Genomic DNA, 22,018 nt, shown 5'->3' on the forward strand with positions numbered 1-22,018 from the left:
TGTCGCTTCCTCTGGACCTCTTTGTTTTGTAAGGCTTTCTATTAGTTCCTTATACTAATTGCAGTCTTATTTTTGTGTTATAGACATCTAATTCAATGTTTTGGCATGATTTTATCTTTTATTTAGGCTATTTGGACAGTGTTAGTTAGCGGCTTCGGTCGGTAGCCTTTCATGCGAGAATTCATGGTTTTTTGAGTTTTTATCAGGGAATCAGAACGCGTTTTGATTAATTTTAGTCCTGCCTGTCGAGATCGGTATTTTACCCGATTTTGGAGGACTAGTTTTTGTTTAAAATGGTATAGTTTCCTCTCCAAGTCAGCAACTACCCAATTTTGGAAGGTTTTGCTATTATTCCTTTTACGCCGTGTTCCTTTTTCCCCCATTTTACTCAATATGCCGATTTAGCCTATTTAATTGACTTTCATTGTATTTTACAGTATTGTTTTTCACGTCTGCCATTATATGTTGTTTTTGTTTGCGTGCTTCGCATCAGGTCTTCCTTTGTATTTCGGAGGGTAGTACCTGCCCTCCGATCACAGTGGTCACCTGATTTCGAGCCAGTCTCCTCCCCCTTGGTGTCCTCTCCCCCTTTACGCCTTTCACCACTCCCTATATAGGGGGGTAGGCTTGGGTCACATGCTTTTAGAGAATGGGAAGTCACCCAGGGTGGGGGCTGGCTCTTTCGCTCAATGCGTCATCGCGGGTAGCGTATGCGCCTCGCCCGCCCTCCCCTCTCTCAAATTATCCATCCTTGTTATTAATTCCTCCCGTCCCGGAGGGCCAAGATATTTTGTGAATCGTATCTACAAATGGTAGTTATGTTTCTTTGATCGGATTCAGACATCCTACTCTGTTCTGATGCCTTACTTTATCCTATATTTGTTTACGTAATTTTATGGATGGTTGGTTCAAGAGAGAGAGAGAGAGAGAGAGGGGCTGCGACGGAGATTATAGTTTATGTTAGAGTTAATACATAGCATTTGTTTTTAGCAACGCATTTCTTCCGGCGCTACATTGCTTACGTAGCATTGGGTTTTTGCACCGGATTTACGCATGTTTTCCAGCGCCATAATGGTGTCTATTTTCGCCCTTCCTGTCATTAGGTTTAATTCATTTACTTTCATGCATTCCGGAGTCTACGGACTTCGATGGTTGTTTCTAGTCTGCTTGTCACTTCTTGCTTACGCTCCCCACCCTGGTTGGTATCCCGTGTGCTGAGAACTCATAATAAAGACTACCTTTTCGTGACAGAGGTGTAACATATTTTTTTAATGCTATTGCGTATTATTTCCTTTAGCTTAAGCACGCATGTTTATCTGCTGGGTGTCACGGCGGAATTTAATTTCTTTAGTGTTTCGCTGGGGTTCGCGGCACAAGTTACTTTTATATCCATATAGCAAATTATCTTACTCAGTGGAATTCTTTTTCGCCGCACCCAAACCTCGGGAAGTAGGCTTGAGTTACAGTATACACTAAGGAGAGAAGGGAGACAGCCGAGAGAGAGAGAGATAGCTCTCACGATCTGAGAGTCGATGCAAATAGCGCTCTCTCCTCGGTTAGTCATGGATGGCCACCTTGCTACGTACCGCGTATCCCTCTATTATACAGACGGAGATTTGTAGTTCTTGAATTTATACTGTTACGGGCGGGATTTAGATCAGTGGGAATACTTCCAACCAAGTATTCCGGCAACAGTATTGGTGTCCCTAATTCTGGTTTCCTTGTATTTCCTTGTCCGAACCTTTATTCATCTATAAGTACATCCTACTCCGGTAGGGGTATGGAAGGTTGAGAGAAGTTTCATAGTGGAATTTTCCTCTCAGGAGAGGGTGGTCTGGTCCAAGATTAATCCAGCCCCCATTTCTACCGGTTTCAAACCTTTGTGTGGCAATACTTTGGATGACAGGAGATGGTGGAAGAAGGAAAACAGAATATTAGGGTTCTATCGTAAAACGGTAAGAAAGACTACGACTCCGCTGAGCTATCCACAGTGGATTTAACTTAACTATATTTGTCACCGGTTTTTCGGGCGAAATCAAGTATGATACCCATGTATCAAATTGGCTTACAGGTGGTACGCTGTCAGGAGACAACATGCACTGCTGTGCTGCAGCTAAAAACTACATTTTATTTGAGTAAATCTTACCTGGTAATCACCATGTGGGCTACTACAAATTTTTGGAGGTGAGCATGTTGATGGAGACAGAAAAAAAAAGTTTTGGAGGTGATTGTGTGATAGACAGATAAAATTCAACTCATTTTAATATTAGATCACTCTCAAACCAACTTGATATATCTTATCTTATAATCCTTATTAATATTCTCTTTAGGCTGGTTATGGAATGATCAATATATTTTCTATTTTACCTTTAATAAAGATAAATTCCCTCCTTAAGTATTGTATTAATACTTCCTACTAAATCACCCTGTACTTTTCACAAACAAAATGAGAAAAAAACAGTTTCTTTTACCTTCCATATTTACATGATAACTTTACAAAAATACCTTGTGTAATGTATGTAGAGCCCAAACTTCTTATTTGTGAAATCAATGTAGTACATCACTAAGATATATCTACCCTTCTTCTCTATCATATTTAGATTGCCTTTGGCTAACTAAATCTGGTACACAAAAGGCTTTGAAATAGAAGGATCTTAAAAGTCCTAATATATCACCAAGATATGTTACCTATGTTTCCCCAAGAATTAATAAACAACCTCTTGTGTACCATCTGATACCATTTCTTGAAATAGTTCAAGAAAATTAAATGAAGATTAAGATCTGGACATCCATAACTTCTCCCCTCGGACCTTCTTATACAGTGCCAGTCCAGTAGGCAACTTGGAAGTTACAGATTCAGTAAGAGTCACACAGTCAGAGGATGTAACCAAGCAGGATAACCAGAAGAATACTCAATACTGCTTCGACTCTCCCTGCTACTGATTTAACCAGAGCAGGATGATGGGGTCTGAGTAGCTCTAGTGGGTAATGAACTCTACTTAGGAGTAGTTTGCACCAGAGAAGTTTCCTTCACAGGTTTGTGAGCCGTGGCGTTCCTTACCATTGACCACTAGATTGTTTCATAACTTTCCTATGGGCGCGTATCTTTTGAAAGGAAAGAAAATGTGAAAATCTTTAATAAAGTTTTGGAAACATTGATAAACCCTAGCGTCTGGAGAAAAAGAGATATGAACATCCGGTGAGTACAGAAATAAAAAAAAATTATTATAAAAAATGTTATTTTCATTAGTAAAATAAATTTTTGAATATACTTACCCGATGATCATGTAGCTGTCAACTCTGTTGCCCGACAGAAATCTACGGTCGGGATACGCCAGCGATCGCTATACAGGTGGGGGTGACACAACAGCGCCATCTGTGAGTAGGTACTCAAGTACTTCTTGTCAACAAGAACTCAATTTTCTCCTCGGTCCACTGGTTCTCTATGGGGAGGAAGGGCGGGTCCTTAAATTCATGATCATCGGGTAAGTATATTCAAAAATTTATTTTACTAATGAAAATAACATTTTTCAATATTAATCTTACCCGATGATCATGTAGCTGATTCACACCCAGGGTGGTGGGTGGAGACCAGCATACATGTTAACAAAGAAGCTAAGTATCCCGTATCTTATTTTAGCCGTTATTCAAAACAACAAACAGAAAATAAATAAGTACCTGGTAAGGAAGTCGACTTGAACCATTACTCTGCCTTTTTAAGTACGTCTTCCTTACTGAGCCTAGCGATCCTCTTAGGATGCTGAGCGACTCCTAGGTGCTGAAGTATTAAGGGCTGCAACCCATACTAAAGGACCTCATCACAACCTCTAATCTAGGCGCTTCTCAAGAAAGAATTTGACCACCCGCCAAATCAACCAGGATGCGGAAGGCTTCTTAGCCTTCCGGACAACCCAGAAATATTTCAAGAGAAAGATTAAAAAGGTTCTGGAATTAGGGAATTGTAGTGGTGGAGCCCCCACCACTACTGCACTCGTTGCTACGAATGGTCCCAGAGTGTAGCAGTTCTCGTAAAGAGACTGGACATTCTTAAGATAAGAGACGCGAACACTGATTAGCTTTTCCAAAAGGTTGCGTCGAAAATATTTTGCAGAGATCTATTTTATTAAAAGGTCACGGAAGTTGTGATAGCTCTAACTTCGTGTGTCCTTACCTTCAGCCAAGCTTGGTCTTCCTCATTCAGAAGGGAATGAGCTTCTCGTATTAACAGTCTGAAAATAATAGGATAAAGAATTCTCTGACATAGGCAAAGATGAATTCTTAACTGAACACCATAAAGCTTCAGACGGGCCTCGTAAAGGTTTTTAAAATAGAACTTAAGAGCTCTACAGGACATAATACTCTTTCTAGTTCATTTCCAACCATATCGATAAGTTTGGAATAACGAACGATATTGGTCAAGGCCGAGAAGGCAGCTCGTGTTTGGCTAGAAAACCAAGATGTAGAACATGTAGCCGTTTCGGATGAAAATCCGATGTTCTTGCTGAAGGCATGAATCTCACTGACTCTTTTAGCTGGTAAAGCATATCAGGAAAAGAGTCTTAAAGGTGAGATCTTTCAGGGAGGCTGATTGAAGTGGTTCGAACCTGTCTAACATAAGGAATCTTAGAACCACGTCTAAATTCCAACCAGGTGTAACCAAACAACGCTCCTTCGTGGTCTCAAAAGACTTAAGGAGGTCCTGTAGATCTTTATTGTTAAAAAGATCTAAGCCTCTGTGACGGAAGACTGATGCCAACATGCTTCTGTAACCCTTGAAAGTGGGAGCTGAAAGAGATCGCTCTTTTCTCAGATATAAGAGGAAGTCAGCTATTTGAGTTACAGAGGTACTGGTCAAGGATACGGATACTGACTTGCACCAGTTTAGGAAGATTCCCCACTTCGATTGGTAGACTCTAAGGGTGGATGTTCTCCTTGCTCTAACAATCGCTCTGGTTGCCTCCTTCGAAAAACCTTTAGTTCTCGAGAGTCTTTCGATACTCTGAAGGCAGTGAGACGAAGAGCGTGGAGGCCTTGGAGTACCTTCTTACGCGTGGCAGACGTAGCAGGTCCACCCTTAGGGGAAGAGTTCTGGGAACGTCTACTAGCCATCGAAGTACCTCGGTAAGTTATTCTCTCGCGGGCCAGAGGGAAGCAACTAGTGTCAACTTTGTCCCAACGTGAGAGGCGAACTTCTGCAGTACCTTGTTGACAAACTAGAACGGAGGGAATGCATATAGATCTAGATGAGACTAATCTAGTAGAAAGGCATCTAAAAGAACCACTGCTGGGTCCGGGAAAGGTGAGCAAAGTATTGAGAGCCTCTTGGACATCGAGGTTGCGAAGAGATCTATGGTTGGCTGGCCCCAGGTGACCCAAAGTCTCTTGCATACATCTCTGTGGAGGGTCCAATATGTTGGAATTATTGTCCCTTCCTACTGAGACAAACTGCTAAGACATTCAAGTTGCCTTGGAAGAAATTTGTTACTAGTGAAAAGTCTAGACCTGTTGAACAGGAGAGGAGGTCACTAGCGAACTCGCACCATGTCAGAGAGTAGGTCCCTCCTTGCTAGGAGATGAACATCAAAGCAGGGAGTTGTCCGTGTTGACCTCCATTACTTTGTCTTGAAGGAGAGACCTGAAGCTTTTCCAGGTCAGACTTACTACCAGAAGCTTCTTGCAGATAAAATGCATTGTCCTTTGACGCGAGTTCCATAATCCCGAGCATTCCCTACCGCCTAAGGTTGCACCCCAGCCTACGTCCGATGCGTCTGAGAAGAGAACGTGGTTGGGAGTCTGAACAGTCAGGGGAAGACCCTATAAAAGGTTGATAAAGTCCTTTCCTCAGGTTAGACCAGACTTATCTTCCGGAAACCGGGATCGAGACCGCTTCTAGCGTCTTGTCCTTTTCCAGTGAAGAGCTAGATGAAACCGAAGAGGACGGAGGTGTAGTCTTCCAAGTGACACCAAATGCACCACGGATGACAGTGTCCTAACCAGACTCATCCACAGCCTGACAGGGCCGTATTCCTTCTTCAGCATCTTCTGGATGGATAGCAGGGCTGGGGATTGATCTTCTTGTTCAGCCATGTCCTCATCAGAGGGTTCCTCATCCGAAACTGATGAGGAAACGGCAACGGAGTGGGCAACGTCTGACTCGCTGAATCCGGTCGCACTGGTGGATGCGTGACGGAGCCGGACACAAGATCATGGTACTGCTGCACAGTCTGTGAACTGTCAACCATGGGGAAGCGAGGAAGTACAGCGACAACCCGAGACTGTCTAGACTGTCTGGGTAGTACAGACAACCCCTTATCGGGTTGCTGAGGTTGCCGCACTGCGTCACAACAAGTCACCTCTGCTGGTTGTTGAACGTCTTCCCAGTGACACACTGAACGTCCACAACCACCTCCGAGAGTAGCATAACATCAACGTGCGACTGGCAACCCACACTGGGTCGCACCGGTGGAGGAACCATCTCAACTGGCGGACGTGAGTAGGATACCTCAGCGTCAACAGGGCGTACAACCAACCGGTAGGAAGGTCGTTGGCAAGAAGGGTCTTCTCCGTAAAAAATCCTCTATCAAGGACTAAGCTTGGACTGCATGTCTTGCAACAAAGCCCAAGGTCTATGGGAGCAGGTGTGGCAACAGACGGGGTTAGCGACTGAAGCGGAACCATTTACCCTTCCTGGAAGCATGTTATGCTTAAATAAAAGTCCATAGGAGGCTAAGCAGCTTAAGGCTCCTCTCCAAATGACAGAGTCCTCAAGGGAATATCAGGAGGGAGAACAGCACTTTCTCATCTACAGGAACCATATCCGAGAAAAGCTAGGTTCTCTCAGTGAGGGTTTCACTGGTGCAAAAGCAGCAGACCAGAAGGCAACGTTATGAAACTGCTTGACAGTCTGTGAACTGTCAAAAACTGAACTGTCAACCACAACAGGAGCGTGAGGACATACAGCACTGGTGTATAAGTAGCAGACCAGAAGGCAACGTCATGTAACTGTTTGACAGTCTGTGAGTTGGCAACAACCAAAGTTGTGTGGGGAAGCCTCAACTCCTGACTGACTAGTTTGCTGCTGGCGAGTGGCGGTAACCACAGTGTGTTGCGGAGGCTGACACACCGTGTCAAAACACGGCAGCTTGTGGTAGCTCACGCACGGCAACGGAGTGCTCTGTGTGTGGGAGTCATCATACATCTGGCAGGGTTGACTGTGCATGGGTGGAGGAGCTCTCACAACAAGAGTGTGAGAGCAGGAAGCCATGCCGGGCGCACAACCGTGGGAGGTGTAGGCCCACGGGTGCATCGTCAACCTTCTCCGCAGTCGGAGTGTGGGAGCTGGCAACAACAAAAGCAGAGTGCTGGTGCGTGGGAGGGGCTGCGGTGGGTTGAGGAGCATGCGGTATGGTATGCGGAGCATGCTGTAAGGTATGCGGCTCATGCTGCATGGTATGCGGAGCATGCTGTAAGGTATGCAGAGCATGCTGCATGGGCTGCGGAGAATGCCGCATAGTGCTGGAACCCGGCAGCTCTACAGAACCTTCCCACTGCTGATGCGGTAGCTCACGCATGTTAGCAGATGGTGCAGCAAGAACATGCGTCTGGCAGGGTGGACTGCGCATCGGTGGTGGAGCTCTCACAGGTGGAGGGTGGGAGCAGGCAGCCGCAGTATCTGCTGAGCGCACAACCTCGGCGGGTTGTAGGTTAACAGGTGCATTGTCAACCTTCCAGCACGATACTCCTGCATGAAGGAGCAAGCTGAGACTGTATAGTCTGCAGCATGGACCACTAGGGTCTATGAAAGACAACAACAAACGGAGCTACTGTCCGTTGTGACTGAGGGTCTAAAACAGCTGGTGCGGCAACAGACGGAGTTACTGCCTGTTGCGGTACCACCTTGCCTCTCTTGGGAGGTGTGCAGTTGTCGTACTGCAGCGAGTCCGAACTGACCCAGTGGCTACACCTAGGCCGTTGGACTTGCGCGGAAGGGACCGACTTGCACTTAAAAGCTGCAAGATTTGGTCCATGGTTTCTGCGAGAAACCTCTTCCGCAGACGAGGAATAAATGGGCTCTCTCGTCTTTGTGTGGGTGGGGTGATCACGTCGGCAACGTGTGTAGATACACCCGAAACCACGGAGGGAAACGTTTGTTCGTCGATCAAGACCTGTGGAACCCATAAGTCCTTCGACATTACTTCTCCCCTGGGCTTGGGAGCTTGTAAGAGGTATCGGACAAGGTGAACAACTGGCACGAACAAACGAACCCTCGAACGCAACACTGTAACACTTTGCGCATATCACTTTATCACTTTTGATTTTCTGTTTGCACTTATTTCACTGAACTCGAAACTTTAAGTGGTTTGTACCTGAAACACGCAATCCTATCCTTCATTAAAAGGTAGTAATTGCGAAAACAGTATTACAATGTAACAGAAAAACATAATGAAAGATAAAGAATTCAGTGGCTGGAAAAGAGACTAAACACTAGATCAAATAAACTACGTTTAAAATCTCTCACCGCATAAAGCCTGGGAACAAGAATAAAACTCTAGAAACGTTTTACCTTCTTCCCCTATAGCAACTAGGGAGAAGAGCAAAAAACGAGAACAACGTTACCCGCTTGAACGAAACGTTTATCCTCCTCTCTCTCCCTCCGTCTCTATCTCACTCTCTCTCTCTCTCTTGACTTAGAACCTGAGAGATGAGCCCAATTATATATCGTTAAAACATATTATTTGTTAAAGGAAAAAAACTGAAAGGTTTCCCAAATAAAAAGTTCCTTTATTAGAATTAAAACCATTTAAGCTAAGAAAGAATGAACGAAACGCTAGAATCGGTTTACTCTTACTGCAACGTGAAACCGTGAAATACTCTCTCTCTATCGTAACGATAGAGCGCAAGTTGAACGTTCTGAACGTCAACAACTGCGGAGACTAAACAAAACGTTAGTTCAACTTTGAAAACAGTACGAGACTATCAAAGAAATTCTTTCAAAAACATTAAAATTAAAATAGCATAAATTCTTAACAGGAAAAACGATATGACGGGCTCAATGTTAAATAACTTCGGTTCCAAGTAAGGACCGCCTACTATTAGGAAAGGTCGCATATAAACAAACATAAAAATTAATTTTTATAAGTTTATAATAAATGGAAAGTTAATCGAAGAGGCCTATAAATGGCGGAGAGATATAAAATAAATCTATAACTTTGTTAAGCAAAATTACCAAAAACCTAAACACACTTCCGTCTAAGGGAAGAGTGGGTCATAAAAAGTGAACGAGAGTCTATACTCTCTTCGACACCAACACTTCCGTCTAAGGGAAGGGTCGGCCATTTAAAAGTGAAAGAGAGTCCATACTCTCTTCGTCACCATAATAAAATCTATCCAAAACGAGTTCAAGTTTTGAAATGAAGATAAAACCCCTGCATAGCGAAAGCTCAAAACTGGAATAGTGTACTTCACCAAAAAGTTGTGAAAACAAATCCAGTTAGGGACGGCGTATTAGTAGGTCTTGCCGGAGGCACGACAGAGGAAAAATTGAGTTCTTGTTGACAAGAAGTACTTGAGTACCTACTCACAGATGGCGCTGTTGTGTACACCCCCACCTGTATAGCGATCGCTGGCGTATCCCGACCGTAGATTTCTGTCGGGCAACAGAGTTGACAGCTACATGATCATCGGGTAAGATTAATATTGAAAATTCAATTTTTACTACAGTACTTAACATTTGTTACATGTACAGTGGCAAGGTTTTCCATACAGAGTGATCAATTCAACCCTCTAACAGATCTCAAAAGGGCAGTGAGTTAGCATGGAAAGATTTGTCAAAGCAGAGTAAATCCTTCAGTTTAGGCAAATCTACTTTTATCAATTAACAACTGTTTTGAAGCCTGCTATGGGTACTGAACCAATGGTGTTAAAACAGCAGTGAGTAATCTTACTGGATGGGCACATCCATAGTTGCCAAATTCACAGCATATGCAAGTGCTATCCAGTACAGTATCTGTTACCTAACCCTCAAAAATATAAGGGCATGACTGAATTCAATCAAACATGATTGTAAATGCTCTACTGTAATCACTTTAATATAACTGAATCCTGTGAAAATTTGCAGGCCTTAGTACAAATAGTCACATCGGTGTATATTAAACCATCTAATGTTAAGGGTCGACTATAGAAAGATTTTTGTCTTAAAATTTCTCTAAAAGACTTCAAGCACAACAATAACAGAGTATGAAAATATGACCTTGATCAACAGAAGACTGTAACCGATTCACCATCTTATGAAGCATGAAAAATAATGAAAGCCAAACACCTAACAGCACTTCAAGCAAACACAAACAAAACTTCACTCAAACACATATGATACTCAACGTGAAAAGAATGCAACAGTGAAAATGCAATTAAGTTCCTAAATGATCTTCAATTTATTATCAGACACCAACCACACCAGTAAATAAAAGTTTGTATTTAATGTAAGGTTCTTTATAACTATAGTATCTTATGTCATAGTAATAAAAATTAAATCAAGTAACTTGCAATTAGATAAGCCATTAAAATCTAGCTTACTATATTAGAATCTTTACAACTCATCTACAAGCAAAGAAAAATGAAAAATGTGGAAACTTACCATTTCTTGGATTAAGGTCAATAGCTGTAAACATGAAGAAATTTTCTTTTAAAGCCAAGTTGAGGTGTTCTTTGATCTTTGAGCTAATCCATGAAGACAATTCGGTTAGTTCTAAGAGGCCATCCCCATTTGTGTCTGCTCTGTAAAAGCAACAAAACTACCCATGTATTTAAATACAACCTTTACATTTTCCTGTATTATTAGTAATTGATTAATACTTCATAACTGCACACTACACACCTTTTTGGTACAGTTGGGTACATGAATTTCTGTATAGTTACTGCAAGCTAAGGAGATACCTGCAACTCAACATGCAGCAATGACACGATACATAAACAGATTTTCATAACAAAATCTATTATTTCCATACTTGCCTTTGAATCATAATTTATCAATTCACATGCATGAGCATCACCTTAGAATAATTAAGGATAAAAAAATAAATAATTTACTCTCCACGTCATGTCCCCATCCTAGGCCAGTCACTGGATAAACATGTCGAATCTCCTGTAAGTACCCAAGTAAGCTATAATGATCAGCTGTCAATAAAAAATTGCACCCTTTTGACTTGTCACGAGTATCTAATTGTACAGTACTGAAAATTACACAGCTTCAGTGGGGAGGATTTAGCACTTATAAGAAGGTAAGTATTATCTATAAATTTCTACATAAAAAAACCTCAAATAACAACAAAATATCAATAACTGAAATTACATAAAAAAGACATTCTATTTCAACCTGATATTAACAAATGTTCTATAAGAAATGTCAAATCAATTGTTAACTAGTGCATATAAGTTATGTCTCTTACAGGAATACAAATCCTAAAGTTACAAGAAGTCAATATCAGAAATCACAATAAGAATAGGATATATATAATCTCACATCACCATAGAAGATTCTTTTTTAAGAGAACAGGTCCCAACCAAGTTATGAAATCTGGTCAGAAATGCAAACAGAAAAATAAACTAGAAACTATTACTGTACAGTATACTGTATATCAACTTACAAAGCAATTATATTTCATAAGTAAGAAATCAAAACCTCTAAAAATATTATAGCAATCATTATTGAGGAGAAACTTAATAAAAAAAGGTTCAACTATCTATAGAGCTACAGCTACTTGAAACAAAGGATCTGACCCTGCTTAAAATTCTTTGCTAAGATGCTTTTGTAAGATTTAGTGTGGCTTTCATTTGGGATTGCTCTGTAGCCCCCACTTCCAAGGATGCCATTATAGGCACTAAATTCTGAAATCCTAAGGTGATCTAGAATTAAGGAAAATAGTCCCTTAATTGATTGGTCCCAACCTGAGCATCCCACTTCTCATGATAGAAGATTTCATGAAACCCTTTGTGTTTGGAGAAGCCCTCACACTCCTTTAGGTATGCAGACAGCCCTCAATATTCGTGGGTTATACCTTTGCTGATTCAGTCATTCGCTATACAGAGAACCTATTAAATAAAGAAATATGATATTTTAATTATAAAATAAATTTTTGAATATACTTACCCGGTGAATATATAGCTGCAACTCTGTTGCTCGACAGACAAAAAACTGTACAAAAAGACTCGCCAGCGATCGCTATACAGGTTGCGGGTGTGCCCATCAGCGCCATCTGTCGGCCAGATACCAAGCTCCATGTAAACAAAGACTCAATTTTCTCCTCGTCCTACTGCGTCTCTATTGGGGAGGAAGGGAGGGTCCTTTAATTTATATATTCACCGGGTAAGTATATTCAAAAATTTATTTTATAATTAAAATATCATTTTTAAATATTTAACTTAGCCGGTGAATATATAGCTGATTCACACCCAGGATGGTGGGTAGAGACCAGTATAATATGTCTACATTTTATGAGCTAAGAGTTTTTATTTCATTTTAGAAGTTATCAAAATAACAAAAACAAAATAAATAGGTACCTGGTAAGGAAGTCGACTTGAACGATTACTCTGCCTTATAAGTACGTCTTCCTTACGGAGCCTCGCGATCCTCTTAGGATGCTGATAGACCCCTAGGAGCTGAAGTATCAAGGGCTGCAACCCATACAACAGGACCTCATCAAACCCCTAATCTGGGCGCTCTCAAGAAATGACTTTGACCACCCGCCAAATCAACCAGGATGCGAAAGGCTTCTTAGCCTTCCGGACAACCCATAAAAACAACATTAAAAACATTTCAAGAGACAGATTAAAAGGATATGGAATTAGGGAATTGTAGTGGTTGAGCCCTCACCCACTACTGCACTCGCTGCTACGAATGGTCCCAGTGTGTAGCAGTTCTCGTAAAGAGACTGGACATCCTTTAGATAAAAAGACGCGAACACTGACTTGCTTCTCCAATAGGTTGCGTCCATTATACTTCGCAGAGATCTATTTTGCTTAAAGGCCACGGAAGTTGCTACAGCTCTAACTTCGTGCGTCTTTACCTTAAGCAAAGCTCGGTCTTCCTCACTCAGATGTGAATGAGCTTCTCGTATCAACAATCTGATAAAGTATGATAAAGCATTCTTTGACATGGGCAAAGATGGTTTCTTAACTGAACACCATAAAGCTTCAGATTGGCCTCGTAAAGGTTTGGTACGCTTTAAATAGAACTTAAGAGCTCTAACAGGGCATAAGACTCTTTCTAGTTCATTGCCTACGATCTCCAATAAGCTGGGAATATCGAAAGATTTAGGCCAAGGCCGAGAAGGCAGCTCATTTTTGGCTAGAAAACCAAGTTGCAGCGAACAGGTGGCTTTTTCTGACGAAAATCCGATGTTCTTGCTGAAGGCATGAATCTCACTGACTCTTTTAGCCGAGGCTAAGCATACCAGGAAAAGAGTCTTTAGAGTGAGATCTTTCAGGGAGGCTGATTGTAACGGCTCAAACCTGTCTGACATGAGGAATCTTAGCACCACGTCTAAATTCCATCCAGGGGTAGCCAAACGACGCTCCTTGGTGGTCTCAAAAGACTTAAGGAGGTCTTGAAGATCTTTATTGTTGGAAAGATCTAAGCCTCTATGCCGGAAGACTGATGCCAACATGCTTCTGTAGCCCTTGATAGTGGGAGCTGAAAGGGATCGTCCTTTTCTCAGGTATAAGAGAAAATCAGCTATTTGAGCTACAGAGGTACTGGTCGAGGATACAGAAACTGACTCGCACCAGTCTCGGAAGACTTCCCACTTCGACTGGTAGACTCTAATGGTGGACGCTCTCCTTGCTCTAGCAATCGCACTGGCTGCCTCCTTCGAAAAGCCTCTAGCTCTCGAGAGTCTTTCGATAGTCTGAAGGCAGTCAGACGAAGAGCGAGGAGGCTTTGGTGTACCTTCTTTACGTGAGGCTGACGTAGAAGGTCCACCCTTAGAGGAAGACTTCTGGGAACGTCTACTAGCCATCGAAGTACCTCGGTGAACCATTCTCTCGCGGGCCAGAGGGGAGCAACTAGCGTCAACCTTGTCCCTTCGTGAGAGGCGAACTTCTGCAGTACCTTGTTGACAATCTTGAACGGTGGGAATGCGTAGAGATCCAGATGTGACCAATCTAGGAGGAAGGCATCTATATGTATTGCTGCTGGGTCCGGGACTGGGGAGCAATAGATTGGAAGCCTCTTGGTCAGCGAGGTTGCAAAGAGATCTATGGTTGGTTGGCCCCAAGTGGCCCAAAGTCTCTTGCACACATCCTTGTGGAGGGTCCATTCTGTTGGAATTACTTGCCCTTTCCGACTGAGACAATCTGCTATCACATTCAAGTTGCCTTGGATGAACCTCGTTACTAGGGAGATGTCTTGACCTTTTGACCAGATGTGCAGGTCCCTTGCGATCTCGTACAACGTCAGTGAGTGGGTACCTCCTTGTTTGGAGATGTACGCCAAGGCCGTGGTGTTGTCTGAGTTTACTTCCACCACTTTGCCTCGAAGGAGAGACTTGAAGCTTTTCAAGGCCAGATGTACCGCCAACAGCTCCTTGCAGTTGATATGCATGCTCCTCTGACTCGAGTTCCACAGTCCTGAGCATTCCCGACCGTCTAGTGTCGCGCCCCAGCCCACGTCCGAAGCGTCCGAGAAGAGAACGTGCTTGGGAGTCTGAACAGCCAGGGGAAGACCCTCTCTTAGGTTGATATTGTCCTTCCACCAAGTCAGACAAGACTTCATCTTTTCGGAAATCGGGATCGAGACCGCTTCTAGCGTCTTGTCCTTTTTCCAGTGAAAAGCTAGGTGGTATTGAAGAGGACGGAGGTGTAGTCTTCCTAGTGACACAAATTGTTCCAGGGATGACAGCGTCCCTACCAGACTCATCCACAGCCTGACTGAGCAGCGTTCCTTCTTCAGCATGTTCTGGATAAATAACAGGGCTTGACTTATTCTGGGGGCCGACGGAAAAGCCCGAAAAGCTAGACTGTGAATCTCCATCCCTATATACACAATAGTTTGGGATGGGACCAGTTGCGACTTTTCCAAATTGACTAGGAGTCCCAATTCCTTGGTCAGATCTAGAGTCCACTTGAGATCCTTCAGACAGCGACGACTGGAAGAGGCTCTGAGAAGCCAGTCGTCCAAATAAAGGGAGGCTCGGATGTCCGATAAGTGGAGGAATTTGGCCACATTCCTCATCAGCCTCGTAAACCCGAGAGGAGCTGTGCTTAGGCCAAAGCACCGGGCCCGAAACTGGTAGACCACATTTTCGAAAACGAATCTCAGAGAAGGTTGGGAGTCTGAGTGAATGGGGACGTGGAAGTAGGGGACGTGGAAGTAGGCGTCCCTTAGGTCTAGCGAGACCATCCAGTCTTCCCTTCTGACCGCTGCTAAGACTGACTTTGTGGTCTCCATGGAGAACTTCGTCTTTGTGACAAAGACATTCAGAGCACTGACGTCTAGCACCGGTCTCCACCCTCCTGTCTTCTTTGAAACTAGGAAGAGGCGGTTGTAGAATCCCAGTGATTGAAGGTCCGAGACTTTGACCACCGCTCCCTTCTCTAGCAAAAGAGACACTTCCAGTTTCAGGGCTTGTCTCTTTTCTTCCTCTCTGTACCTGGGAGAGAGATCGATGGGAGACATTGCTAGAGGGGGTTTGCGTACAAAAGGGATTCTGTACCCCTCTCTGAGTAACTTCACAGATTGTGAATCTGCGCCTCTCCTCTCCCAGGCTTGCCAGAAGTTCTTGAGTCTGGCTCCCACTGCTGTCTGAAGTTGCGGGCAGTCAGACTCTGCCCTTAGAGGACTTGGATCCTTTCCTCTTCCCTCACTTCCCTTCGGCACGAGCACCTCCTCTGCTGGAGGCTCTGCCACGAAAGGGCGGAATAAAGCGAGACGCTGGAGTGTCTATCCTCGGTCTAGCGGAGGATGCAGGCAAAGGGGGAGCTTTGCAAGCTGAGGACGCAACTAGATCGTGAGTGTCCTTCTGCACCAACGAAGCAGCAATTTCCTTTACCAAGACTTCTGGAAACAGGCACTTAGAAAGGGGAGCAAAGAGAAGTTCCGATCTCTGGCATGGTGTAACTCCAGCAGACAGGAACGAGCAGAGAGACTCTCGCTTTTTCAGGACTCCGGACGTGAATGAGGCAGCAAGCTCATTGGACCCATCACGGACGGCCTTGTCCATGCAGGACATAATGAGCAACGAAATATCTTTATCTGTCGAAGAGATTTTCCTGCTCAGGGCTCCTAAGCACCAGTCTAAAAAGTTAAAGACTTCGAAAGCCCTAAAGATCCCTTTCATAAGGTGGTCCAGGTCTGATGGTGACCAAAAAATCTTCGAGCGTCTCATGGCAAGGCGGCGGGGAGAGTCTACAAGACTTGAGAAGTCGCCCTGGACAGAGGCAGGAACTCCCAAGCCGAGAACTTCTCCCGTGGCATACCAGACGCTCGATCTAGCAGAGAGTTTAGATGGGGGAAAGGCAAATGCTGTCTTCCCTAAACTCTTCTTGGACTCTAACCAGTCTCCTATCAGCCGCAAAGCTCTCTTAGACGAGCGTGCGAGGACGAGTCTAGTAAAGGCAGGTGCGGTAGAAGGCATGCCTAATACAAACTCTGACAGCGGAGAACGAGGAGCCACAGAAATAAACTGGTCAGGAAACAACTCTTTGAAAAAAGGCAAGACTTTTCTAAAGTCCAAAGAGGGTTGAGTTGACTAGGCTCGTCCAGTTCTGACTGTTGTTCGTCTTGTTGTGCAGCAACATCATCATCAGAAAGTTCCTCATCCGAAAACTGATGAGGAAACGGCAACGGAGTGGGCAACGTCAGGTTCGCTGAGTCCGGTCGCACTGGTGCATGCGTGACGGAGCCGGACGCAACGTCATGGAACTGCTGCACAGTCTGTGAACTGTCAACAACCATGGGAGCGCGAGGACGCACAGCGTCCACCCGAGACTGTCTAGACCAACAGGGTTGAGCAGTGGAAACCACACCGGGTTGCGGAGGTTGACGCACCGCGTCAAAACAAGTCACCTCTGATGGTTGTTGAACGTCCTGAACGTCAACAACCACCTCCGTGCGTCGCTTAACGTCAACGTGCGGCTGGCAACCCACACTGGATCGCATCGGTGGAGGAACCACCTCAACTGGTAGACGCGAGAAGGTTACCTCAGCGTCAACAGGACGCACAACCGACTGCTTGGAAGGTTGTTGGCCAGAAGGTACGGTAGCAACCTTCTCCGCATGAAAGTCCTGCATCAAAGACGTAAGCTTGGACTGCATGTCTTGCAGCAAGGCCCATTTAGGGTCTACGGGAGCAGGTGCGGCGACAGACGGTGTTAGTGCCTGAAGCGGTACCGCTTTGCCTCTCTTAGGCGGTGAGCAGTCATCAGATGACGGCAACGAGTCCGAACTGACCCAGTGGCTACAACCAGGACGTTGGACTTGTCCTGAAGGGACTGCTTTACGCTTTAAAGGTCGTGAGACCTTGGTCCAAAGTTTCTTACGAGAAACACCTTCAGACGACGAGGTATAAACGGGCTCTCTCGTCTTACGTAGGTAGGGGCGATCTTGGGGAGATACGCCTGATACCATGGAGGGAACGTCTGTTCGCTGATTAAAGCCTCTCGAACCCATGCGTCGTGCGACATTGCTTCTCCCCTGGACTTGGGAGCTTGCAAGAGGTCCCGGACTAGGAGGACGACAGGCACGAACAGACGAACCCTCAAGCGCAACACTGTTCACAACACTTTCACTTGGCACTTTCTCACTTCCCGCGGCACTTTGGCACTTAAGCTCCTTAACATCTGCCATGAGTTGATTGCGGTCACTTGCAAGGGACTCAACTCTCTCCCCCAGGGCATGGATGGCACGCATCATGTCAGCCATCGATGGTTGCTGAGTGCTAGGAGGGGGGTTAGGAACAACCACTACAGGGGAAGGAATAGGTTGTGGGGCATGAGGAGAGGAAATATCAATAGACCTAGAAGAACTTCTCCTAATTCTATCTCTCTCTAGCCTGCGTGTGTACTTTTCAAATTCGATAAAATCGAACTCCTCACACCGATCTTCCAATTGACAGGTTTTACCCCGACAATTGGAACAAATAGTGTGAGGGTCGAGAGAAGCCTTCGGAAGACGCCTAGAACAGTCCCTAGCATTGCATTTTCTAAACTTGGGAACTTGTGAAAGGTCAGCCATTTTGAATTGGTCAAGGGAAAATTCCAAAAAACGATCTAAGTCATCAACAATGAATCCGATACAAAAAAAGAGTTCAAGGATTTATTTGAAGAAAAACCCTGCACAGCGAAAGCTCAAAACCAGAATATAGTACTTCACCAAAGATGATGTGAAAAACTCCAGTTAGTAACAGCGAGTAAAGTACGTCTTGTCGACACGTCGACAGAGAGAAAATTGAGTCTTTGTTTACATGGAGCTTGGTATCTGGCCGACAGATGGCGCTGATGGGCACACCCGCAACCTGTATAGCGATCGCTGGTGAGTTTTTTTGTACAGTTTTTTGTCTGTCGAGCAACAGAGTTGCAGCTATGTATTCACCGGCTAAGTTAAATATTTAAAAAAACAAATTTGACAATTTGCGATTTCGCCATAAGTAATTTCTCGGCCTGACGATTTCAAACTGACCACATTTCTTTGCACTCAGCATGCTTTGCACTTTTTTCCTCTACACAGCACAACACCCTGTCTTTAGCTAACTCTGATTCACTCTCGCATCGTCTATCCCCACGTGTGCATTTCCAGCTTCAGTCCTCTTTGAGCAGAATCATACTGCGATGCAAAAAAGTCATGTAAATATCTGTACATATCCTGTGTCTTTATAGTAATTTTAGTATACTGTAAAGTGTGATACGTACATTATGCTACCCCACACAGCAAACAGTCGACGGCTCAGAGTTGCATCAAGCTTCAGACATACTGCATAGAACTTCGTACGTAAACAGTTATCGGCGTTGTAGTGATACCTTTTCTATTGATTTTATCAAGTTATTGCATTCATTATATATTAGTGTTACATATTGTTATATTAACTACTACACAGTACTGTATACAAAATACTATACTTTACAGTAGAATGTGCATATTGTAATCATTTCATAATGAATAGAGTGAATTTTTTGGCCCTGGAATCAAGGGTGCCGGAAAATTGGTGATGCACCTGTATCTAGCTGATTCATGGGTGGACGGGGCTTACCCACCACCCACCCGTGGTTATAACTACCTTGATAAATCTTTAGAAGTCTTTCCGGCTTCGCTGAAGTCACACTCCTAGTATAGGATGATGCCTTGTATTTACATAGGAGCAAATTATTTCAAATTTGGTGTTCTTTTAAAAAAATGCTCCCTACTAATAAGGTAGGTTTAGAGAAAGCAGAAATATAGGACAGAAAATGAATATGAGTAAAACTAACACAATGTTCAATGAAAATGCAGAGACAAAAAATAAGTTATGGCCGAGCCTCTAGAGATTGTTAATGAATATACATACTTAAGATAGACAATAAGTGTTTTCCCAGGATATGAGACCGAAATTAAAAGAAGGATAGGCATGGGATGGAGAGCATTTGGTAAACAAAAGGAGATTATGAAAATCAAAAAATCAAAATGCCACTTTCTCTAAAAAGAAAAGTATTTAATGAGATGGTCCTGCCAGTATTAACTTATGCATCAGAAACTTGGAGCCTTATTAAAGCCTTGAAATATTAGCTAGTTACAGCTCAAAGAGCTATGGAAAGAATAATGATGGGAATGACACTAAGAGACAGAAAAAGAGCAACATGGATATGTGAGCAAACGAAAGTAGACGATATTATAACACGTAAAAATGTTATTTCTGGGCTCCAACCTGTGCCGCCCAGTGAAATACTCCTAGAGCACTATTTCTAAGGAATATAACTGCTATATATTACCAGAGAAAAAAAGCATAGGAATGTCAGGTTGAACCCAGCTCGCTCACCTATATAAGGTGTCGGTATAAAATACTGGGGCGTGATAATTCACAACCAGAGGTCTCGCACCATTTAGATATCTCCTCTTCAAAATCCCCGCCACAGCGAGGTGCCAATCAACACTACTACCACTAACCCAACCCACGCCAGTGACTACACTCCTTTATAGCACTTGTTGTTATTAAGTCCAACATGTTTTTTCTCGTGTTTATCCTTGGATTTATCAAGGTGGTTCAAACCATCCCGGTGGCACAAGGGAGTCAACCTTTCACTTCGAAGGGTCAACCCCAACAGCAATACGTGCTGGTTCCTCAGTCCCAAGTAGCAACTACCTCCTATGCTACTTCCCCAGCCCTTAGGCCCACCTTTGAAACTCAAGGTGCTTTCCAGGGTTACCAGCGCCCCAGAGGCGCTAGCTCGAGAGGAACTTTTCGCAACAGCTACTCTCGAGGCCGAGGAGGTAAATCCGCAGCAAATCATTGGGAGTTCTCAGGTAGGGGTAGGACTTTACATCTTCCGGAACCGTTGAACGTTCATCATTTGGGCTTTCAGTATAATTTCCAAAGGTCTGGGGTGGAGTTGGATAGAAAGGCCCCCTCCACCAACCAGTTTTCATCAACATCCAACGGAAGAGCTAGTCTTATATGAAAACGATTTATTGCAAAAGGAAGCAATAAAGAAAGTAAATCGTTTGTAATTTCAGGATCACTTGTTCAGCGGGCCAAACATGACTCAGAATAGCGAAGAGTAATCCTAGACCTGTCGCTTCTGAAATCTTACATTTAATGCGACAAGTTTCACATGCTGACCATCTCTCAGGTGCGGACCTTGCTTCTCTGTGGGGCCGTCACCTCCTCTATGGATCTTGCAGACGTTTGCTATCATGTTCCGAAAGCAAGGCATTTTCGTCCGTTTCTAGGCTTCAACTAGGCAAACTGCCTCACAGCAACTACAGAGTGATAATCTCTTACAACAGTTTTGGTTCCAAATCAACTTCGAGAAATCTCGTTTGGTCCCGAGGACAAGTTTCAATGGTTAGGATTCAATGGGTTCTATGCTCCCACACTCTGTCTCCCAACAGCCAAGAGGAACGATATAGCAAAACACAATATGTTTTCTCAAAGACAAATTGTCTTCCAGAAGAAATCAAGAGAGAATCCTGGGTGCCCTCCAGTTTGCCTCAGTAACAGATATACTACTGAAGGCCAGACTGAAAGATATAAGCCGAGTATGGTGCTCCAGGAAAACGAGTAATATCGAGACAAAGGGCTCGACTCCAACCAATTCTGAAGAAAAGACTTCAACCATGGACAAAGGTCAAAATCTGGCAAATCCGTTTCCTTACAATATCCACCCCCAAGCTCGTCATTTACACAGACGACTCCCTAACAGACGGGGGGGGGGGATACTCTCAGTACAAGAAAGTCCTGGGACTATGGTCGACAATATTCCGCCAACTTCATATCAATGTTTTAGAGGCCATGGCGGTATTTTTTACCTTAAGCAACCGGCTCCAGCCAAAAACCAACATATCAGGTTTCTTCTAGATAGATAGTGGCGGACGCACTTTTGAGGACAACTCCGCTGGAGTCGGAGTGGTCACTAGACCCAATGTCCTTCAGTTGGATTCTTTCTCAGGTTCTGGATCTCCAGATAGATCTGTTTGCAACAAAGTCCAACTACAAACTAGAGTGCTACGTAGCTCCCAGCCCGGATCCTCGGGCTTACGCCACAGACGCAATATCATTAGTCTGGAACACTTGGGAGAGAATTTACCTATTCCCACCTATAAATCTGTCGATGAAAGTGTTAGACAAGCTCAGGACTTCAAAGGCCAAGTTGCTCTAGTAGCCCCCATCTGGCCCAAGCACAACGGGTTTCCCCTTCTGGTGGAACTGGGTCTCCACCTCGACAGATCCCCAATCCAATACTAACACAAGCAGTACAACTCGCTGTGTGTTAGCTTCCTCAAATTCAGAATGCCCTACCTTTCTGGACTTTATGAAATTTGCAGCTCAAGAGGTGC

General features: G+C 44.0%; 1 protein-coding gene across 1 annotated transcript in view; it reads right to left on the minus strand.

Moving 5' to 3' along the window:
• The window catches only part of LOC137648106 (45 kDa calcium-binding protein-like), a 94,491-nt gene that overhangs the window by 30,683 nt on the left and 41,790 nt on the right, over positions 1-22,018 (minus strand). The window contains exon 4 of the mRNA XM_068381043.1: positions 10,634-10,773. Coding sequence (XP_068237144.1) covers positions 10,634-10,773 — 140 coding nt within the window. The remainder of the gene's footprint in view (positions 1-10,633; positions 10,774-22,018) is intronic.

The sequence above is a fragment of the Palaemon carinicauda genome, chromosome 1, assembly GCF_036898095.1.
Source record: "Palaemon carinicauda isolate YSFRI2023 chromosome 1, ASM3689809v2, whole genome shotgun sequence".
Lineage (NCBI taxonomy): Eukaryota > Metazoa > Arthropoda > Malacostraca > Decapoda > Palaemonidae > Palaemon > Palaemon carinicauda.